This window comes from Falco rusticolus, chromosome 2 (assembly GCF_015220075.1).
Source record: "Falco rusticolus isolate bFalRus1 chromosome 2, bFalRus1.pri, whole genome shotgun sequence".
Classification (NCBI taxonomy): Eukaryota; Metazoa; Chordata; class Aves; order Falconiformes; family Falconidae; genus Falco; species Falco rusticolus.
This window is the reverse complement of record NC_051188.1, coordinates 72,871,556-72,891,024: the sequence shown is the minus strand read 5'-3', so window position 1 is coordinate 72,891,024 and position 19,469 is coordinate 72,871,556. Positions and strand designations below refer to the sequence as shown.

General features: G+C 40.2%; 1 protein-coding gene across 10 annotated transcripts in view; it reads right to left on the bottom strand.

Moving 5' to 3' along the window:
- The window catches only part of LOC119142832 (cohesin subunit SA-2-like), a 67,019-nt gene that overhangs the window by 8,114 nt on the left and 39,436 nt on the right, over positions 1-19,469 (bottom strand). For 7 of the 10 annotated variants that reach the window (XR_005102444.1, XR_005102443.1, XM_037376269.1 and 4 more), the window contains 16 exons: positions 18,630-18,737; positions 16,531-16,639; positions 15,579-15,696; positions 14,595-14,698; positions 14,056-14,148; positions 13,881-13,970; positions 12,658-12,861; positions 11,136-11,212; positions 10,101-10,188; positions 9,006-9,083; positions 7,033-7,125; positions 6,134-6,302; positions 3,450-3,601; positions 2,570-2,671; positions 1,105-1,259; positions 881-1,009 (listed from right to left, as the gene is read on the bottom strand). Coding sequence is in view for 8 of the 10 variants with exons in the window: in XM_037376269.1 (XP_037232166.1) it covers positions 881-1,009; positions 1,105-1,259; positions 2,570-2,671; positions 3,450-3,601; positions 6,134-6,302; positions 7,033-7,125; positions 9,006-9,083; positions 10,101-10,188; positions 11,136-11,212; positions 12,658-12,861; positions 13,881-13,970; positions 14,056-14,148; positions 14,595-14,698; positions 15,579-15,696; positions 16,531-16,639; positions 18,630-18,737 (1,869 nt within the window). In the remaining 2 variants the exon portion in view is untranslated. The remainder of the gene's footprint in view (positions 1-880; positions 1,010-1,104; positions 1,260-2,569; positions 2,672-3,449; positions 3,602-6,133; positions 6,303-7,032; positions 7,126-9,005; positions 9,084-10,100; positions 10,189-11,135; positions 11,213-12,657; positions 12,862-13,880; positions 13,971-14,055; positions 14,149-14,594; positions 14,699-15,578; positions 15,697-16,530; positions 16,640-18,629; positions 18,738-19,469) is intronic. The other 3 variants (XM_037376268.1, XM_037376271.1, XM_037376273.1) reach the window with 3 other exon arrangements.

Here is a 19,469-nt window from a genome sequence, read left to right as displayed (position 1 = left end):
TGTCCTAATGTTTCATCTTACACTCCCATGTCTTCAAATATGCTCTCAGGAAAATGGAAATACCTGTTACATATTTTGCAATAGTTTTTACAGTATCTGTAAATAGAAGACTGAAGTGCAGAGATCCGGATCCCAAATAAACAGCACTGAACAGAGAACTAATGACAAAGGTCACACAGAAGGAAGAACATTACTTCCTTCTCAAAAATGACTGGAGTTGAGACAGGTGAAGAAAGGAGTAAGAGACACAATCATAAATCTCTCTGTTCAGATGCATACTGCCCCATGATGCCAAAATAAGGTTATCACTCTTGTATTATTAAATGTAAACATTTAAACCACTGTAAAACACAGGCCCAACTGGACCACAACATATTCCCCTGTAAACAGTAAATTCTTGAATTTGAATATCCATTATGAATACAGTCATGTATATTTCTATTCCACGTATATTCCATGGAACTCATGTAACTGAATCGTGAAGCTGTGGAATTAGATCATTACCAAATAATGAATGATCCAGGCACTCTCTCAGTCTTTTCTGCCTTACTTTTCTGTTCAGAAAAGCATTCTAGCCAGTCAAGTTGCAAATTCCTTTCACCAAATTAACACTCCCTTTCCTTTAGAAGAATTGCCGTATGTGGCCACAGCTATGTCTAGAAAAGATCTAGAATGCATACTGCACATACAATCCAAAATTACTACTACTACAAAATTCAACAAGTGTTTCTTCAAGCTAACAACCTCAGGTGGGGGTTGATTTTAAAGGTTCTCTGAAAAGCTCTTGAGCAACTTCTGCAACACTGACGGTCAAGAGTCCCACGTACAGCGATACACGAAACACAAACTGTGTATGACAGTGTACAAGAACTTAACTTACACTAGTCTTTTGTCTGACTTTAGCAGCTTGTTGGAAAATTCACTGATGATTAACAGAAAGTTCAAGTTAGGAGGCAAGCATTTTCCTTCTACTCCAGTAGCTCCTTGAAAAGCAAATTCAATCCCTTCCCTGTTGGAAGAAAAAAAACAACAAAAGAACAGAGTAATAAAACAGACAACTAACAAAAGCAATGACCACGGACAGTGACGTTACATGACACATACTTGTGTATCATGGCTACAGATTCTCTGGATTTCACTTGGTCCCAGCCAAACGTTAGTGAAAAGCGACGAGCAAGTTCTTTCATGTTTGTGAAGGAAGCAGAAGAGAAGTCCACACTGCTGCTGCTGTCTTGGCTTTCTGCATGTTTCTGAAACAGCTGCAAAAGAAGTCTCAGATAAGCCACCGTATGTAATCCTACAGGTAAACAAAGCACCAGGAGGACACAGAGACATGCACAGCAAGCAACAGTTAGCTTACACAGACAGAAGCCTTGCATGAGAGCAGGTAAGCCATGTGCTTCAGAAGCACACAACTGCAACAAGAAAGAACTGACACAATGGACACTGCTGTGCTTAACAGACAGGGACAAATAAAAAAATGGAAAAAGAAATGGTGTGCATAAACACAGAACCGATTCCTGAAGATGATGGCCCCAGTGACCCCATCTCCTGTTGGGACTTCTGAATCAAACCCCAGAGGCCTAATCTGCCTGAGAGACTTTCAGACTATCAGAATGCAGATATAAAGCAGCAAGTCTGGCAGCAGCGTAGTCCAATTTCTGAGAGTGAGACTAGGTCAAAAGCACATCTTGAGCCCAATTAACTATGTTCTGGGTTTTTCTCCTAACAGAACATGGAGGTAGCTTGTTCTCTTCAACCTGTTAACTTTCAAGGTCAAGCAAAGGCCAAAAAGGGCCTGTTGTCTATGTGATACCTAAACACAAAGTCCTGACCGTGTCAGCAGAATATATGTAGCCAAATGCTGTTTAGCCTCATCTAAGCTCAGATTTCAGAGGCTAGCTCGCAGATCTAAGCCCTCGGCAATGTGTGTGAAATAAGCAAAGCTCATGTATCAGTACCCCCTGGGAGGAGCCTGCTCTGTGACTTACAGCACGACTCCAAGCTAGAAGCAGCTCCAGTCATGGCCTGAGCCGGCAAAAGCAGCTGCTGAAATAGCTAACTGGCCTCATCAGTCAGCAGCTGCAAGCCCCAGCAACTTGAGACCCTTCAGAAGAGCTGCAACCCACTTCCAGTAAAAAATACTGGGGATTAGAGCTGGCCAGCCAGAGACACATTTGTGGTTCCTCAAATTCAGTAGGAATTGAGATAGTCCATAACCCACAGAATAATATCCTTAACCTTTGTTAAGGTGAAGGGGCACCTACCACGTCCCAAGAAATACTCCATAATCTCCCATCAGTCCTAACACACTATGCATTTAAAGATTAAAAACAAGACAAAAAAATGTGCACAAAATTACATTTTAAAACAGATTTAAGGATTTGAAAGGAGTTTTAATTATGACATGCAAAACCAACATACACATAGAAAGTACAGGCAAGGAATCGATTTATTCCACTAGGTTTTTAAATGAACGTGCATAATTATGGCAAGGTAGGTAAAAACCTCCACTATGAATAAAGCTGTCACAAGAGCCCCTAGCCTCGTGTTTTAATCTTAACCTTACCTGCTGCAGACAGAGAATCAGTGTCTTGGCACTCTGAATTTTGTTGTTGTGCCTTGTCTTGCTTAATGTTTCTTTAATTATGTCTCCAAAATCATTGTAGGTCTAATAACAGAAACAAAACAAATGAGGATTATCATTCCCCTTTTTTAGCTCTGGGAGTACACAAAGTACATGATTTGTGTTCATGCGACACAAGAAGTTCATAAAACACTCCCAATATCAGAACACCCAAGCTAAAAGATGAAAACTAGACTTTTTATATTCTTTTGTATGTAAAGCAATGGTATGCACCTTTAAAAGTAATGTGAAGATTAAAGTTGCACTGAAATTAAGTATTTATTATAACAAAAGAACAAAGCCTCCTCAGGAGAGAAATAGAGAGTTTTCTATATTTAACCAGTGTCTGCCTTGAGCCCAATGAAGTAAAGAACAAGATCCATATTCAGGTATTTCCAAAGTCCTGTTAGTTGGCTCAGGGAAACTTCCCACTCTGCTGAAACCCACTTCAGAGTAGCTGGAAATCTATCAGTTGTCTAAAACCAGGACTCATGTGAAAACAAGGCCATCTCCATATGGAGAGACTGTGGAGCTGCATGAAGCTGTATAAAGTAAGCTGACCACTAGTTAAAAACTTCTCCCAGCCATAAACCGCTTCTCTGCAATGGCCTCCCTAGAGATGCTGAGGAGCAGCTGTTCAGACAGACATACCCTCTGTTCTCAGTTACTTTGTCTGCTGTGAGGTACCTTTGCGGAGCAGAGAGATTTGTCCCACTCTTCCTTGATTTTATAGCCCTTTTGTGATTATACAAGGATTCTGAGCCGTAAGACTATTAACGACACCATTTTCGCAAACGCAAAGCAACCTTATCTAAAACATTACCTTCACATAATACTTATAGATCTCAGCAGCCGCAGTCATCTTTACCACATTATACACTATTAACTTGCAATATGCTGCAAGAAGGCTCCGCTTTTTGTGCAAGTCATCAAGTTTGCAACTTTCATCCTTTCTCTCCTTCTCTTCTGTCAGGTCTAGGGAAACAAAAGCAATGAAGCTTTGTTCTACACTTTATTCAAGGTATCTCAATTTTAATGACCAACTTTCATCCAAATAGCACAGACTCAGCTGTTCAGTCAACATGCTAAGGAACAGATGCTAAGCGCTCGTTCCTGTGTATATCAGAAAACACATGTTTATTTCCATTTCAAAGCTTGCAGCTCATGACAGTGAAAATGAGTTATTTCCACAGTCTTCTGCTCTGATCTTCATAGGGCTTTTGCATTTCTGCTAGTCAGAATCTCCTTGTACAACACTGCTCACAGCTACAGAACAGAACCAGAGTGCAGAATAAAAGGCACGAACACACCAAATGGAAAAGACCAGACAAATTGCAACCACATTTTTTTCCTAGAATAATACAGATGCTAGAAAACCAGCATAATATAATTCATCAGAAACCCTAAAAAAAACTTGTCATACACAGTCTAACAAGAGTTCAAATTAAACTCTTCAAAATGGTTATCAACAAAAGTGAAAGAAAAAAGTAATTTCATATCATTAAGAACATGTTACATCTCTGGAACATGGGTTAATTACTAGCGGGATAACTTGTGGAAAACAAACACTCTCGAGAGTCTTCCAACACAGCTATGAAGGTGGTTGGGGAGAGCTTCCTGCAGCAGGAAAGCTGATACACACTCTTTCCCGCTGTGAATGTAATCCACCTAATGCCAAAAGGCTTCAGGCTTTGACCTGTAATTTTGATACGGACTGTTTCTGCTTCTAGCACTACTGTGGGCCTGGATGCAAACATAAGGTAAATGACAGGTCAGAAGTATCTGCAAATTAGAGTTAAAACTAAAACAGAGCAGCTGCCAGCTGTGCATGCAGACAAGCACACCCATAGCATGAAAAAATCAGTCGTTTAGGAAGGAATCTGCAATGGGATGACAAGGATCCTTTTTGGGGAGAACTGAGAAATTCAAAGCATCACACAAAACTGGTTTGAAACAGATCGCAGGCTATCTAACCCAAACCAGGATCAGTTTTATTGGTTTCAGATACATAATATATGCAACCTGAAACATACCCTGTTTCAAAAACTCCCACAACTAGGATACTACAATCTTGACTTGAGCAATCTTTTCCATCGTGCCTCTACCTTTACCAATAAGGGTTCTCTTCTACTATCTCCCTGTGGCAATTTAGGCCCATCACTTCTTGTATATACACTGTGACTTGAAGAAGTGTGGTGCCCAAAACTGAACACAGAATTCCATCTGAACAGCTGAAGGACAAGAGTTTGACACAGTGATCTAGAACAGTGCTTGGTTTTTCAAAGCATGAGACTGGAACTCAGCCTCAAAACCACAATGAACTAACATCTATTTTCAAAATGCTTCCAAAAGAAACAGCCTTCACAACAGCCTCAATACGGCGTCTGAATGTATTTGAAAAAGGCTATAGAGCAACAAGCACTATTTCCAATTGGACTCAGAGCAGCCCTGAGAAGGACTTGAGGGTTTTGGTTGATGAGAAGCTCAACATGGCTCAGCAATGTGCACTTGAGGCCCAGAAAGCCGACCGCATCCCTGACTGCATCAAAAGAAGCGTGACCAGCACTCTGAGGGAGGTGATTCTCCCCCTCTCCCCCACTCTTGTGAGACCCCGCTGTGGAGCACTGCCTTCAGCTCTGGGGCCTCCAACATAAGAAGGACACGGACCTGTTGGAGCAGGTCCAGAGGATGGCCATGAAGATGATCAGAGAGCTAGAGCACCTCTCCTATAGAGACAGGCTGAGAGAGTTGGGGTTGTTCAGCCTAGAAAAGAGAAAGCTCCAGGGAAACCTTATAGCAGCCTTCTAGTACCCAAAGGGGGCCTACAAGAAAGCTCGAGAGGGGCAGGGTATGGGGGTAATGGCTTTAAACTGAAAGAGGGTAGATTTAGGTTAGGTATTAGGAAGAAATTCTTCACTCTGAGGGTGGTGAGGCACTGGAACAGGTTGCCCAGAGAAGCTGTGATGCCCCATCCCTGGGAGTGTTCAAGGCCAGGCTGGATGGGGCTCTGAGCAACCTGGTCTGGTGGAAGGTGCCCCTGCCCATGCCAGGGAATTGGAACTAAGGTCCCTTCCAACCCAAACCATTCCATGAATTATGATTCTATGAAATCTGCCCCACACCCCCCAAATGAAAATCCACTAGGCCTTTACTCTCATGACTTAGAAGTGTCCATGCATTGACAGAGCCACACTTTAACACTGCAAGGCCTTCCTCTAACACCATCCTCTCTACCATGAAAGTCAGTTCACCAAATACGTTTACATTCTCACCCATCCCTGCATTACATCAGCCCTTTTCATCCTACAAGTAAATTAGCAGCTATTTCCTGTGGTTGATCCACAGTGGATACACATCCGTGAATAACAGGTCTGCCACTTTGTTTGTAAAGGGGCCCAACAACAATAAGAAAATCAAAAAAACAACAAGAAAAAGACCAGCCTCTTTTCCCAATAGGTTCAGTGGAGATGACAAATGACAGCAAAAGTGGTAGATTCGATATCTAACCTTTGCTTTCCTCTTCTTCCACCATGAAAACATGTTCCTGGATAAACAAAAGCAGTTTTTCCTGAAGTGATGTGCTAAGATGATAATCTGGAAGTCCAACTGCTTCTGTGTTATTATTTGAATCCTGATGACTCAAAATCAGCAACCAGTCACAGAGTATCATGAAAGCCTGTATCAAGCAAAGCCAAAGAACGATTTAGAGACCATGTTACTCTTCACGACAACTCTACTTTGCATCTCCATCAAACACTGCAAGTCACAATCTAGTTTCTATCCCATTTCTTCGTTGCAAGCTGAAGATTTCTGTTTGCCCCAACATGTAGTAACATGCCACAGCTAAGCCCTTCCAGAACTTGTAACTTAGGATACAGTATATACAAGTATCATGCATAAATACCACCTAAAGATTTTCAAACTTCCATGGGAAGAAGAGCTCTATTATGCTAGAAAATCTCTCTTTAGCACATGAATCACCGGACAATTTTTCCAATTCTTTTTTTTTTTTTTTTTTTTTTTTTTTTTAAGTAATATTCATAGCAAGGCATTAATAAAGCAATAGTAGCAACCAGTACGCTGATTAGTCTAATCAGAAAATGACAATGGTTATCAACGGGCAAACTAAGTCATTCAGATTCAGGTCTTGATTCTGCAGATGCGCCCATGCAGACACATATCTATGTTTGATTAAAGCACTGACTTCTGTAGCATTTTAACTAACATAATTTTAATTTGCCTTTAAAATAATTAGTTGAAAACAGGGTTTTCTAGAGTTCCTTCTCTGCTAAGAGTTAAACAATAGCAAAAAATCAGTAGAAGAAAATACTAGTATGAAAAGAAGGGCAGGCATTTAAAAGGAGAACTGAGCATGAACACTAGCTAAGTGACAGAGCAACACAAACCTTTTCTCTTACATCTTTTTCCTTATGGTGGAGGAAGCACATGCAAATCTGACTGAAACATCTCAGCTCTCCTCTTAGTGCAAAAAGAGTCTCCTAAAAATGATTTTAGGAAAAGTGACAGGACAAATATGTTAGGGGCTATGATTCAGTAGAGAATTACAAAACAAACAACAGTTGCATCTTTCTTCCACTGATATTACTCATTTAAGACAGCACAGCCGATGGCATTACGAAAGGTGACATCTCACAGTAGCAACAGCTTATAGCTATGAACAACTTTAAACCCATCTCTTGTTTTCAGGTGCAACATCTGGGATATAAGGTCAACCCACAGAAATATGTACTTCCTCCCACACTCTGGTGCAGAAATATGACAAACAGTAGTAGGACGCGTGCATGTCACACTTGCTGAGGCTAGTGGTACTCAGCAAGTCACAAACTCTTCGCTTCTCCATCTGTAGTAAGGACAGCTCTCATAGCTTGTATTCCCTTACTTACTTCAGCTTATTTTTACAAAGCACAACGATAATTATTTCCACTTTAAACATGGAAGTCATAAAAACTCTGGTCCATCCCATCTAATTCTCAATGTGTACTGCCTTCTGGAGTTGCTCTTCTCTCTCCCTCTATCGACTACGGAGGCAATGCAGTTTAACTGCACTGCTAACTCTGGCACTCAGACTTAGACACCTCCATTAAGATGAATCCAGCAAGACAGACCATTTGATTTGCCCACAGCCACATAAAAGACTTTCTGATCCTTCACCAGGTCGCAGCTGTTGCACTGCACAGAGCTTTGAGCAGTCAACAGAAGAGGAACGCCCTTACAGGAGGGCTCAATTTCATGCTATGCAACTGCACATTTATAAGAAAGGGGATCCATCCCAGGGCACGCTGAAATGCAGCAGAGGGGGAGGCAAAACACTGCCTTGACATTATTGGGGGGGAGGGGAGAAACAATCCTAGAGCTGCTGTCCAGGAAATGCTCTTTTTTGCACTTGGAACTTCTCTCTCTGCCAACACCCAGATTTGGCCCTGCAGAGTGGGTTGTAGCACTGTGCTTCCAATCAAAATCTGCTCCCATATGAAAGGCCAAATTAAAAAATGTGCTGCCCCAACATCAGTCAAGCTAACCGTGCCTGGGCTGAAAGACAGAACATACTAGAGCAGTCAGAGATGCGGACATCCACACAGGAATGGAACAAGATGGGAATAGATATTGAATCAGTCACCAAACGGGTAACCTCCCAGCTAGCATTTCTCACACAAAACAAATGTCCATGTCACCGTCCTGTTCTGTACACACAGGAGCACCAGGGGAAAGGGGCAGAACAACAGAAGCAGCAGCACTTGGTGTAGTCAGAAATCACCACAAAGAGAAGCCACACAGGTACACATTCACACATGAATCAAAGCATAAAAGAGTTTTCCTCTCTGGTGTCTTAAACTAGACTGTCTTCTGAAATACCTGTCAGAGCTTGGCATTTTATAAAACCAATTAATAAAGTAAATAGTCAGCTGATGAGAAAATTACCACTTTCCTCAAATTTTGTGCCAGAAACATGTAAGTAAAACGAGAAAATAAAAATGAAACAAAGCATCAAGACTTCCTGGAATTTTCATTGAATATTCTTTGCTGCTTAAAACTAGAAAACAACGAACTGTTTTGGCACTTGAGCAAGTTCCTTATCTCCATCAAGCCCCAGGAATTCAATGCACATGTTTTGCAATAAAAACAGAGGTGAACTATTGTTCACTCATTCTCTTGCACACTGAAAAAATAGAAATGCTTTTTGAAAAGAAAAAAAAAAAAAAAAAAAGAGGGCAAGACAGAGAGAAAATGCCTCAGCTCAATTTGGTTTCCTCAAGAAAACACACAAAGCTTGTTTTTTTCTGGCAATCTGAGAACAGAAAAGCAACTTAAACTTCCAGAAGTACAACTCCGAGTTTCAGAATTATGTGAAATGGCCAACCTTGGGAGAATTTTCCGGAACTGCAGCTAGTTGCCACAGGAGAGAAAAATACATGCACTGGAGAGCTGGCAGGATAATCTGCAAATAAAAACACATGTTCTTTATTTACATGAAAGGGTCAAGAGCAAAAAGCTTAAGACTAAACAAAGCATCCAAGCCTGACATTCTGCATGTTGTTTGCATGACCATTTCTGCACTGTATTTAGACCCTCAAAATAAACTTAACAGGTTTACATAGAAGGAAACGTTGCCTCCTGAGAAGCTTCATTACTAAGGTGCTGCTTCTGCAGAACTCTGACGTCTTGATGAGTTCAGTGGAAACTAACCCTGTACTAAAAAGGGTGTTCACAGAGACTAACTTTAGCTTAGCTTCTCGGGATTTCTCTTCGGTGAAAGGCAGGCTCCTTCAAAGGGCAATTCAGAGCAGAAGTCAAACCTTGGTCCCGTGATGCTCCATCTAAAGGAGGCCACCTCTACCCACTGACTGCAGGCTCTCTCTATTCAACTAAATTTCAACCTTTCCCAAATAACCTCAAGTTCTCTCCTAAAAACAGGGGCTGATTAATGCACGACTGCTAAAATACTTCACCTTGTAATCCCAAGATATACACCTCCCATCTTGGAACAGCCAATGTTACAGTTGAGACAACCAGACAACCAAAAAGCTGCAGTTGAGGCAGCTGGTAATTACAAACCATCTTCACCAAGAGTCACTATGCAAGCAACAGGTCCAAAGTATTCCAGTTTCTGGTTACATGCTATCTAGAAGGGGCTCCTCAGGGTCCCAACAATTTCGTAAGTACTGAGGGCAAGACTATGCAATCAATGGGAAGTACAAAGCATGACAAAGGATCAATCCAGATGCCAGATGATTATCATAGTTTCGGACAATCTCCAAAAATAAATGAATCTATGGCACGAATTTACCGGTTCAAATAACGTTATACCAAAGACAGCTTCAGTTTCCCACACTGAGAAATGGAAACAGTATCTTCCTGCCTCATAGGACATTGATATACAAGTTTATTTAGTATTTCCTAATTTCCTGCTTGCAACAAGAAAAACCTCTTTCAGTGTTAAATATTCACAACTCACCAGAACAGGCAATCTCCCATGTTCCATTTCAAACACCAGCAACCTTGAAGTCTTGTCATACAGATTCCACTTGGTGAGATCATGGGCACTGCAAGTGAAAAAAATAATGATACACTAAGGAAGAAATGAAATTTCACCTGACCAAACAGATTAAGTGCATCCTATTTTTACCTTCATTTGATGTACAGCAGTAACGTTAAACAACTAATTATTAATTATAAGCAGGGGAAAAATGAAATTAAGTTTTTCATGATCTAATACTGCAACCTTTACAGCCTGCATTCCTACCACAGACTGCAGTGTCTTGAGGAGAGGAAAAAGCAGCTCTGTACCCTTTCCTGTACTCTATCCACACTCCCTAAGTGCTCCAAAAGATTTAAAGAACCTTTCCCCACCCCACTTTAAAATGCTGCTTCTAATACTCTTTTAGTGTTTGCACCTCAACATTAGACTTCTTTTTGCAAAAACAGAGCAGCCCTAGCACAAAGGGTAGGTAAAAGACACTGAAGAAGGCGGCCCAACTGCCCTACCCTCTACTATCTTGCATTACACTTTACTTGGTGAACTATCCCTGGAGAACCAAGCTTTTGAGAAATCCATCTTTTAACAAAAGATGATCAAATTAACTAAAACAAACAAAGCAGATCTGCTGGGAAAAAAGACTGCATTCACTATACTCTCTTCAGACTGACCACCAGCGTTGACAGTAACGTAGCGCAAAAGCCTCCAGCTAGGAGGTAGGCACCACAGACAGGACCTCTGTGTCCACTCTGACATCCCAGCTCTGTAGCACACACTTCTCAGCCACATTAAAACTGATGCTCCAACCTCAGTAATGAGTCAAAAACAACCCCATATCCAAGAGTACAGCTCTGTTAAGAGGAAACTAAACCTTGCAGCACCTCTCATAGGGATCATTTTCATTCTCTTGTGAAAAATCTTACTAAACCCAACAAATGAGCAATTCTCACTTGGCACCTGTTAGGCTGACACTTAAGTATATGGGAAAGTAAATTGTGTAAATAAAGATCTCACTTATGAAAAGCTGCTACTCTTCTCAAAGCAGAGTGCATCTGGGAAATTTCTCCTGCTTCCATACAAAAACCTTCTTCCTAAATTATGAAAGTTTGGGAAAAAGAAAGGAATTAGACAGTGTGGGGCAAGGCAACTGCCACGTTCTCTTCCCAACCAACCCACAAGCTTGAACTACTCTCCGCCAGCCCTGCCCAGTCCCTTCATCTTTAACAATGCTGTTCATGTCTTCCTCTAGAGTAAAAAGAAAACAACATGTTAACTGCACAGAAATTTTGTATACAGAAATGTCCCTGTCATTAATAAACCCACGGCAGTCTCCCTAGATTACAGTATTGCTAACACTGTAAGACTGAAAACCAGCAATTAGGCTAACACAGAAGCGCTAACCCTCAGACTCACAGGCCTCACACAGTTGTTAAGGATCTCTGGAAAGCTAACTGTTCACATGGTGCTGACTCTCCTTGCTTCCAGCTGCCAGATCACATTCAAAGATAGCTAAAAATATATTAAATACTTTCCCATAGATGCAATTGCTGTAGTTTCCACAAGTATACTACGTGATTATGGGAGACGGTATATACAATCAGGAATTAGAAGGGAGGGGTTCCAGAAGAAAATCTCTTTATTTAGACGTGGATCACACTACGAAGGAGTTGAAGAATCCCTGGTCTAGCACTTATCTTGTTTCTCGTAAGTTCACATTCTCCCACATTGACACAGATATCTATTTAAGACCAACAAAATAAATCCAATCTGTGGTTAGGGGACTTTTTGGCTTGACACATTTTACAATATCCCAGTGTCCAATAAAAACCTGACTGTTAACTCTCATGCCATGGCATGACACCTGTTCATGACGGCACAGTTGATCAGATCAGCTGCAGGCTTCTGTTGTTTAGTTCAGCCAGCAAGCTATTCATATCACCATCAGCTGTTTCTGCTTTTTAGAACTAATGAAAAACTTTGAGGGAGACTCTGCAGTCCTCCTTCAAGGGGAAAGTCATCACTTCAAAGACCCCAAATCTATACAATCTGTGTTACAGATTGCTGGCTTGTTTTTTTCCTAGTACTACCTCTACAGCCAAAGTGGCAGTACAAAGGATATCTTGTGTACAGTCAAATATGTCAAAGTACAGAACTATACCTTTTCGGGAACAGTCTCGTCACCTACAGATCCACAGCACTTATTAGTTGATCTTTCACACCGTATCTTTGGCACAGTAATGAAGCGACTATGGAGAAACTACGGAGCTTAGGTCCAGAATATTCAGAAGACATAAAATGCCCTGGTGCTGGTGTGGACTACCTCATTTATTTTTTTCCCCATTCTGTTCCTGCCAAAATACATCTGCTTCATTAAAATGTAAACTGTCGATCTTTTCAGAGGCAAAAACCCATCTTCAAAAGCTCTGCTCCCCTCAAGCAGAAACAGCAGGCAAATAAAAGTTCCATATCCCCCTCAATTTTTTTGTCTTCTTTTTTCATAGGGAAACAGTCTGTTTCTCTCTACAATGTCACACACCTTTTGCCAGAAGCCATCTAGTAGCTGGTTAAGCTGTCCCATCAACTCATCTATCAGCTGAGTTCGGGCACGATCCACCTGGCTATAGATGGCAATTTCTTCATTGCAGAGGATATAATAAGTCCTGGAGGAAGCCTCAAGGACAGATGTGTCGGAGTGTTTGGCCACAATGTCTTTTACCTCTCTCAGCAAAGCATGCAGATGCTGCAGGTGATAAAAAGGGTATTATAGGTAAATTGCGCAAAAATCCTCTTATGCTTTACATACATTTCACTAGGCCCATATATCTCTATAGGTCATATAACCAACATGAAATAAATGCCAGTCTAAGGAGCAGAAGGGTAGGATTAGAGGATACAAATTTTTTTCTGGGTTTATAGCTCTTTTTCATTCTTATCGTCTCTGGATCTTCCTAAAGAATGAAGCAACTGCTTTAAGTTCTACTTCAGTAATACACATTTGGCACTACATAAAAATTAAGACGAAGGTAGGGAATAAATGCCTTTCCAAAGGACAACTGTGTCTTCAAACAATGGAAGCTGTCTCCCTCAGCAGCAGAGGATGGAGAATGTATCAGATCATGTCAGCAACTGGGGTCTTCACTCTTAGTGGCAGGAGGTAACTTCTGCCATTCTGCTGACTCTCCCTCTTCCAGTCAACGTTTTGTGCTGAAATTAACCTAGGAGTGTTTGCCTACCATTACCTCCCTGTAAATATCCCTGCTTAAGAATACATTAAGCCATTTCAAGGATTTCATCTATTTGTTTCTGACCATTCCTCTCCCGTCAGCAGATATACTATCTCCATTCTTATCTTTCAGTTACTATCATTCCCCAGCAGCTGGGAGTCAGCCTTCAAGGAGAATGAAACCTATTCTGTAGTAAACTCCTGGGAAGCACCAGCTTAGATACACGGCATAACCCACCCTCTCTCCACCCAGCAATGAAAAACCCAGGGCCGGGCCTACTACATGAAACCACAAATCGTTACCCACCAGGGCCAGTCACAGCACATCAGAAGTGACAAGCACTAAGGCTTTTCTTTGGCAGCACTACATCAAAAAGTAAAGCCTGAATAAGACCACTTCGCTCAAGGTATAAGACCATTTCTTTACTTTTCTTTATATATTTTCCTTATATTGTTCCAAGTCCCACTAAACTCTGTACATTGTCACATAAAACTAGCACATTCCACATGAACCGACTACCCCAATTCTTATTCACCTTTGTTAGATGTCCTGTACTGTAAACATCTAAATCGTAATACTGAGGAATCTGCAGAAGATTTGCCACTTTTTGTGCATCTGTTGAGTACTGCAGAGAAAAAACAGGATATGAGTACACCGCAAGAATTTTAATGAAAGATTTAACATGCATTCACAGAGCAGCTGTTAGGTACCTTTGCCAAGAGCTGAGGAAGCACCATAATAAAGTGTTCCGTAATTTTGGTACAATCTTCCAATTGTATTTTCTTCTCTTTTACTGACAGAATCTGCAGATAAAGCATTTTGTATCAATTACAAAATCTCTTAGATTTGAGTGGAATTTTACATGTAACCCAAGGTTAACTCACATACCTTTGTCTAAACCATATCAAGCTCAGATAAAGATACTTTTTCATGAAGATGCTTCATTACTTTTTTTTTTGTTAACCTTAAACTAGATGTAAATTGCTAAACAGCTATATCTCACGGACAAAATGCTGACCGTTTGTCAATAACATGCTTCAACTGGCTTTCCTCTTATGCTCATCTCCTTCAACATCCACTACTAATAAGATCTAGAGGTCAAAAGACACTGTGTCATTTCATGAAAACAAGCCTTTTTTAAAAAACAAGCTTAAGATACACCTACCACTAGGAACACACTGTATGGCAAAGCATATAAGGCAAAGAGAATGTGATTACAGGACAATAAATAAGATTAAGATGCACTGACTTTTTTGGCTGCACCTCTGCCCACTGGAGGATGACCTTCAGCTGCTTCTCTAACCGTTGCGAGGATAATTTCAATGAGAGCACTTTCATGGGCATCACTCAGTGCTGTAAGTAAATCAGTCTCCTTTCAGCATCACACAAAAGAAAAATGAAGATGCAGCAACAGCTAATGTAAAGCCTACTCATTAATCTGAGCAACTGTGGAAGGACACTACAGAAAGATGCAGTGTTGCTAAATAAACACCTAGAGAATGTTTGATTTAATTTGAAGAAAATTATTTACTGAACACAAAACTAATTATTCCTCTCATGGCTAAACCTTTTAGGACAGTTAGGCTCCCAAAAACACAGGCAAGGTTAACAAGGCCTACTCCTACTGACTATTTTCACATTTCTCATACTTCTTTGAGTAACAAAATACTTTAACTCACTGGGTCTACAACTTTGATTTCAATCACACAACCACCTCCAGTTCCACTACAACAACTGTTCATAGAATCATAGAAAGGTTTGGGTTGGAAGGGACCTTAAAGATTTAAGTTCCTTTTAAAATAATTCCACAAAACATTCATCCTCTAGAGTGTTAGATGTTAATGAACTCAACATAGTACTTATTTTCTTTTCAGGCATAAACAGTAGCCCAACAATACTGCACTTCAATCAATTAACTCTTTTAGATTCTTAAGTTGTGGACAAACAAAAAAATTAATTCTGTGTAACAATTATGGCTTATTTATGCAAGTATTCTTGCAATGTTTCTAAACTACCATTACATAAATACAGAATACTGGATAAAACAAATATGTTGATATAAATATCACATTGGCAGTGCATTGAGTTGCATCTGCTTTGTGGCCCTTGGGGACCACAGTTTGGGATCAAGGGGTACTGCAATATGGAATGAACCTAAACTAGCTGAAGGCAAAGTTCAAAAAACAGTACCAAGAGATTCATTCAGACAAAACTAAGCTCTTTCCTTACCCACCTTCTCCATCTTCTTCGGCATTTTTTAATAGAAGAGTGGTCATGCACTCCCAGTCCTTCAGGAATTTGCCTGCCCAGTCCCACAAGCTGTCGATGAGGTATGCAACATGTTTGTGTAGCTAGGGATTAAAAACACAAGCTCATAGAAGCAAACATACCACTAAAAGAAACAGAGCTTCACATGTGCCTCTCCCTTTTTCCAATTACAAAGCTTTGTCATTCACACATAGATTCACACACAGTATTCCAACATATTTAGTTTGGAGCTAATCAACAACTCCATGCCTTCAATCTGATACAAATCAGGGAAGTGGGGGGAAAAGCAGGAAAAGCATGAAAAAAGCTTTTTCTCTTTTTAGGATACTTTCCCTTTGTAATTTAAGTAATCTCTTTAAAACTAGCTTCAGTATTGCTTTTATATTGCTGACCATAACAGCTGAAAATACAACCTTGGGACTAGAAACGAGTCAACAATTTAAGCAATGCCTCTGAAATTCTTTGCAGAAAGATTCGAAACTGCTGTGCCTAAGACACTTTGGCCAGATGTAGGTCTGCACCACTGCAAAAGCAAATAATGAAGTACAGCACTTTAGCTGATAAAACTCTCAGTAGAACTACGCAGTTCTTACTCAGCATACAGCCATGGCACAGCAACCCATATCTGGCTGCAGAACGACACACACATACCAAAACCTCCTCACTCAGTGGCATTAATCTTTCAGGATGTTTTCAGAAGCTGCTTCAGCACTGATTCTCTCCATTAGCACAGTTATAAATTAGTTTTAATACAACAGAACAAAATGTTCTCATTAAAAACTCATCCTAGAGAGCAAAAACATCCCAAACACCAAACATTTCAGAGTTCACCAGCAGGAATAGTTTTCAAAAGCAAGCCAATACATAACATGCAATGCTGGATTTGAAAGACTTACTGCAGGGGCTGTTCTCCTCACCTCACTCTCCAGGAAAAAACCTATTAATCTTTTCAACTGGTCAGTACTTGCCCCAAACTTCCCTCCTCCTTTGGGCTGAACTTCTTCATCTCCCTCATGACTAAGCAACCTGCCAACAGAAAAGAAAGTCAGTCCAGTTCTGCCACATTCTCCTTATACTCGTTTGCCAACGTACCACTAATTCTGTCAAGATCCCAAGGACTGTATTTCTTCTAAATGCCTACTTATTTACTCCAAATCATATTAGACATTTTTATCAGGTGAAAGGGAAAGAGATTCGGTTGTTTTCCATTGTGAGAGATCTGCTATCCCTGTGGATGCAGAGACTATTTCTGACAGTTTCACAGGTATCCTGCCAGCTTTCTGGACAACAGATGCAGATTCTACAGATTTGAACATACAATGAGGTAGGTATTTGCTCATGCTTGAAAAAGGGCTTGCTCTAAGCTGAATTTAAACCTTAACAATAGAGTAGAGATACTACTACCCAACCAGTATTCACATCATGGTATACATCTTGGAACTGAAACTTTTTAAAGAAAACACACTATCTTGTATTTCTAAAAGACAATTTAGTCAGCTTCACAAATATAGTGGAAAAACTGTTATTCCTCATCTGAAGTATGATGAAGCACAATACAACGCTTCAATTTCCATTTCCCTCTTTATCCAAAATGAGTGTGACTGTACTGCTCATCAAAAGTGCTAATCCCAGGATAAATACAGGAAGGCCATCCCCACAGATTAATGTAAGGCCCAAATGGCCTGGATTTAAGAGCAGGACCACACTTACTCAACGTCAGTAAAAGCTTATGCTTTCAGAAAGTGCTTCTACTGGTGTAATTTACGCCAGCTAAGTAAGTAACCTAAGCTAAAAATGCAGACATTGAGGAGATTTCATGCAAACCAAGAAGGGAGTGGGGGAGCCAGAAAGCATAAACTTTTATACTAAAACTTTTATAGTATGAGCAGGGAAACAGGGCGTCACTAACATCTCTACCACACTAGAACAAAGATATCTATACTGTCAGAAGTGCTGGTGACAAGAACTGGGCGAAGAAGAACAAGGATGAGATTTACAGGGTCAGCATCCACACTGCACTGGCAAGCTGGGTAGAAAAAGTAAAGTTATCAGGGCAATCACGTCAACGGCAAAAAGTAGCAGTGTTCCGAGAGCAGAAACACCTGATTTATGAAAGAATATTAGGGCCAACACAAAAGATTAAGTAAGACTAGCAGATATGATAGAAGACTCATCAAAACAGAAATTTATCTTCATTTGTCTTTCTATTGGACTTGGCTCCACAAACCCAAGAATGTCAGTAATTCAGCTAGACAGGAAAAGACAACTAGGAGGAGATTCTGCATATGTGGAAACACAAATCATTATTATTTCTGAACTTTTCCCCACAAAACTCTTGCCAAAATATTTTTATTTTCATTCCTCTTTGTGAGGCAAAATTATTTCTCAGCCACAGAGACAGAAAATTTATTTCTTCTCTTTTTAGCACGCCAACTCCATTCACTTCATGCAACCATTGTTCTAAGAAGCCCATTTATAAGAGTTACTCCTGGGGAAGATAAACCCTGTACTTCATTAACCTGACAGAAAATTGGGAGGGCTTTTTAATCTGCTGCATCTCTCATTATTCAAAGCCTTTACAATGTATAAGGCAACTTCCAAAGGGAGAAGAGGGGGCCATTTTTGTGATTAATCACCAAAGCTATGGAAATCCAGCAGATGCCAGGTGATGAATGAGCTCGTAAGAAGTAAAGCAACAGGAAAAGAAAGAAGAAAGGAAGTATGCTTTCAACATAGCATGGCATCTGTGGATCAGTCAATTGTTTCATATTCTCTGTGTTAGTCTTGCAACTTTTCTCATGCTTATTGTGCCAGGGCTGTGCAGGGGAACAAATGATTACCCCCAGACAGCATTTCTCTTCTGATTCAGCAGAAGAAAGCACATCTACTACCCTCATGGTACACACTTCCAACAGAAAAATGAATGCTTAATGTCCCTCTTAAATAAATCCACCTTCATTCTGAAACAAATGAGAACATGCAAGAAGTAGGCATGCAGGCAGGCAGGCAGAGATACCTTTTATAAAGGAATTCCCCAGCTGCTACTGCAAGCGGACGGTGTGTGGTATAAACAAACTGGTATAACATTTCACAGTCTTCAGCTGATAACACATCCTCACAGTTCCTAGGCAAAAATAACAACGGAAGTTATAGTTCAGGTTTATCTGCAAAGAATATTATGAATGCTATGTCCAGCTTTTAGTAGACCTGATTCTCCACAGCCATGCAACTTGTTTACACAGCTAAACTTTTGTAGCACATATCTAAACTGCTAACAAAATTGGCAGCATTCTTTTACTCACTGTGCAGAGAAACAGAGGTCTGTGCAAGCCATGATGAATCAGGCCAACTGCATGGACATGAACATTAATTTAAAGTACAACTAAGATTGATTAGTGGTCATGGATACAAAAAGTAACAGTAATAGAATAGGAAAATCATGCCTCTACTTTATGCTTAGATGTTCACCATAGAAGATAATAAACAGGAAGATGCTTTATTTTGCAGTACAAATTATTTTTAAAGTATTTATTACAGTATTTTAAAACTTATATTATATTACACTAAGCTTATACAGAGTCACATGTAAAAAGAAATCAAAACACATTCTTGATAGTGTGCTTATGACTGTGACCTTTCTGTGCAAACACACTCAAAGTCACAATTTTTTTCATTCAGCTACACATCTTGAGAATACCACATGCCAACTAGTAAACTTAAAATCCTCTATGAGCGCTAGAAATGGCATTAATATCAACCTTTTTTAAAAAGGAAACTGAAGCATCAGGGTTGAATAACCCACCAGAGAGATACCAGAAGAATGAAGCCCAAAGGATTACAGTTTCAAAATGCCTGC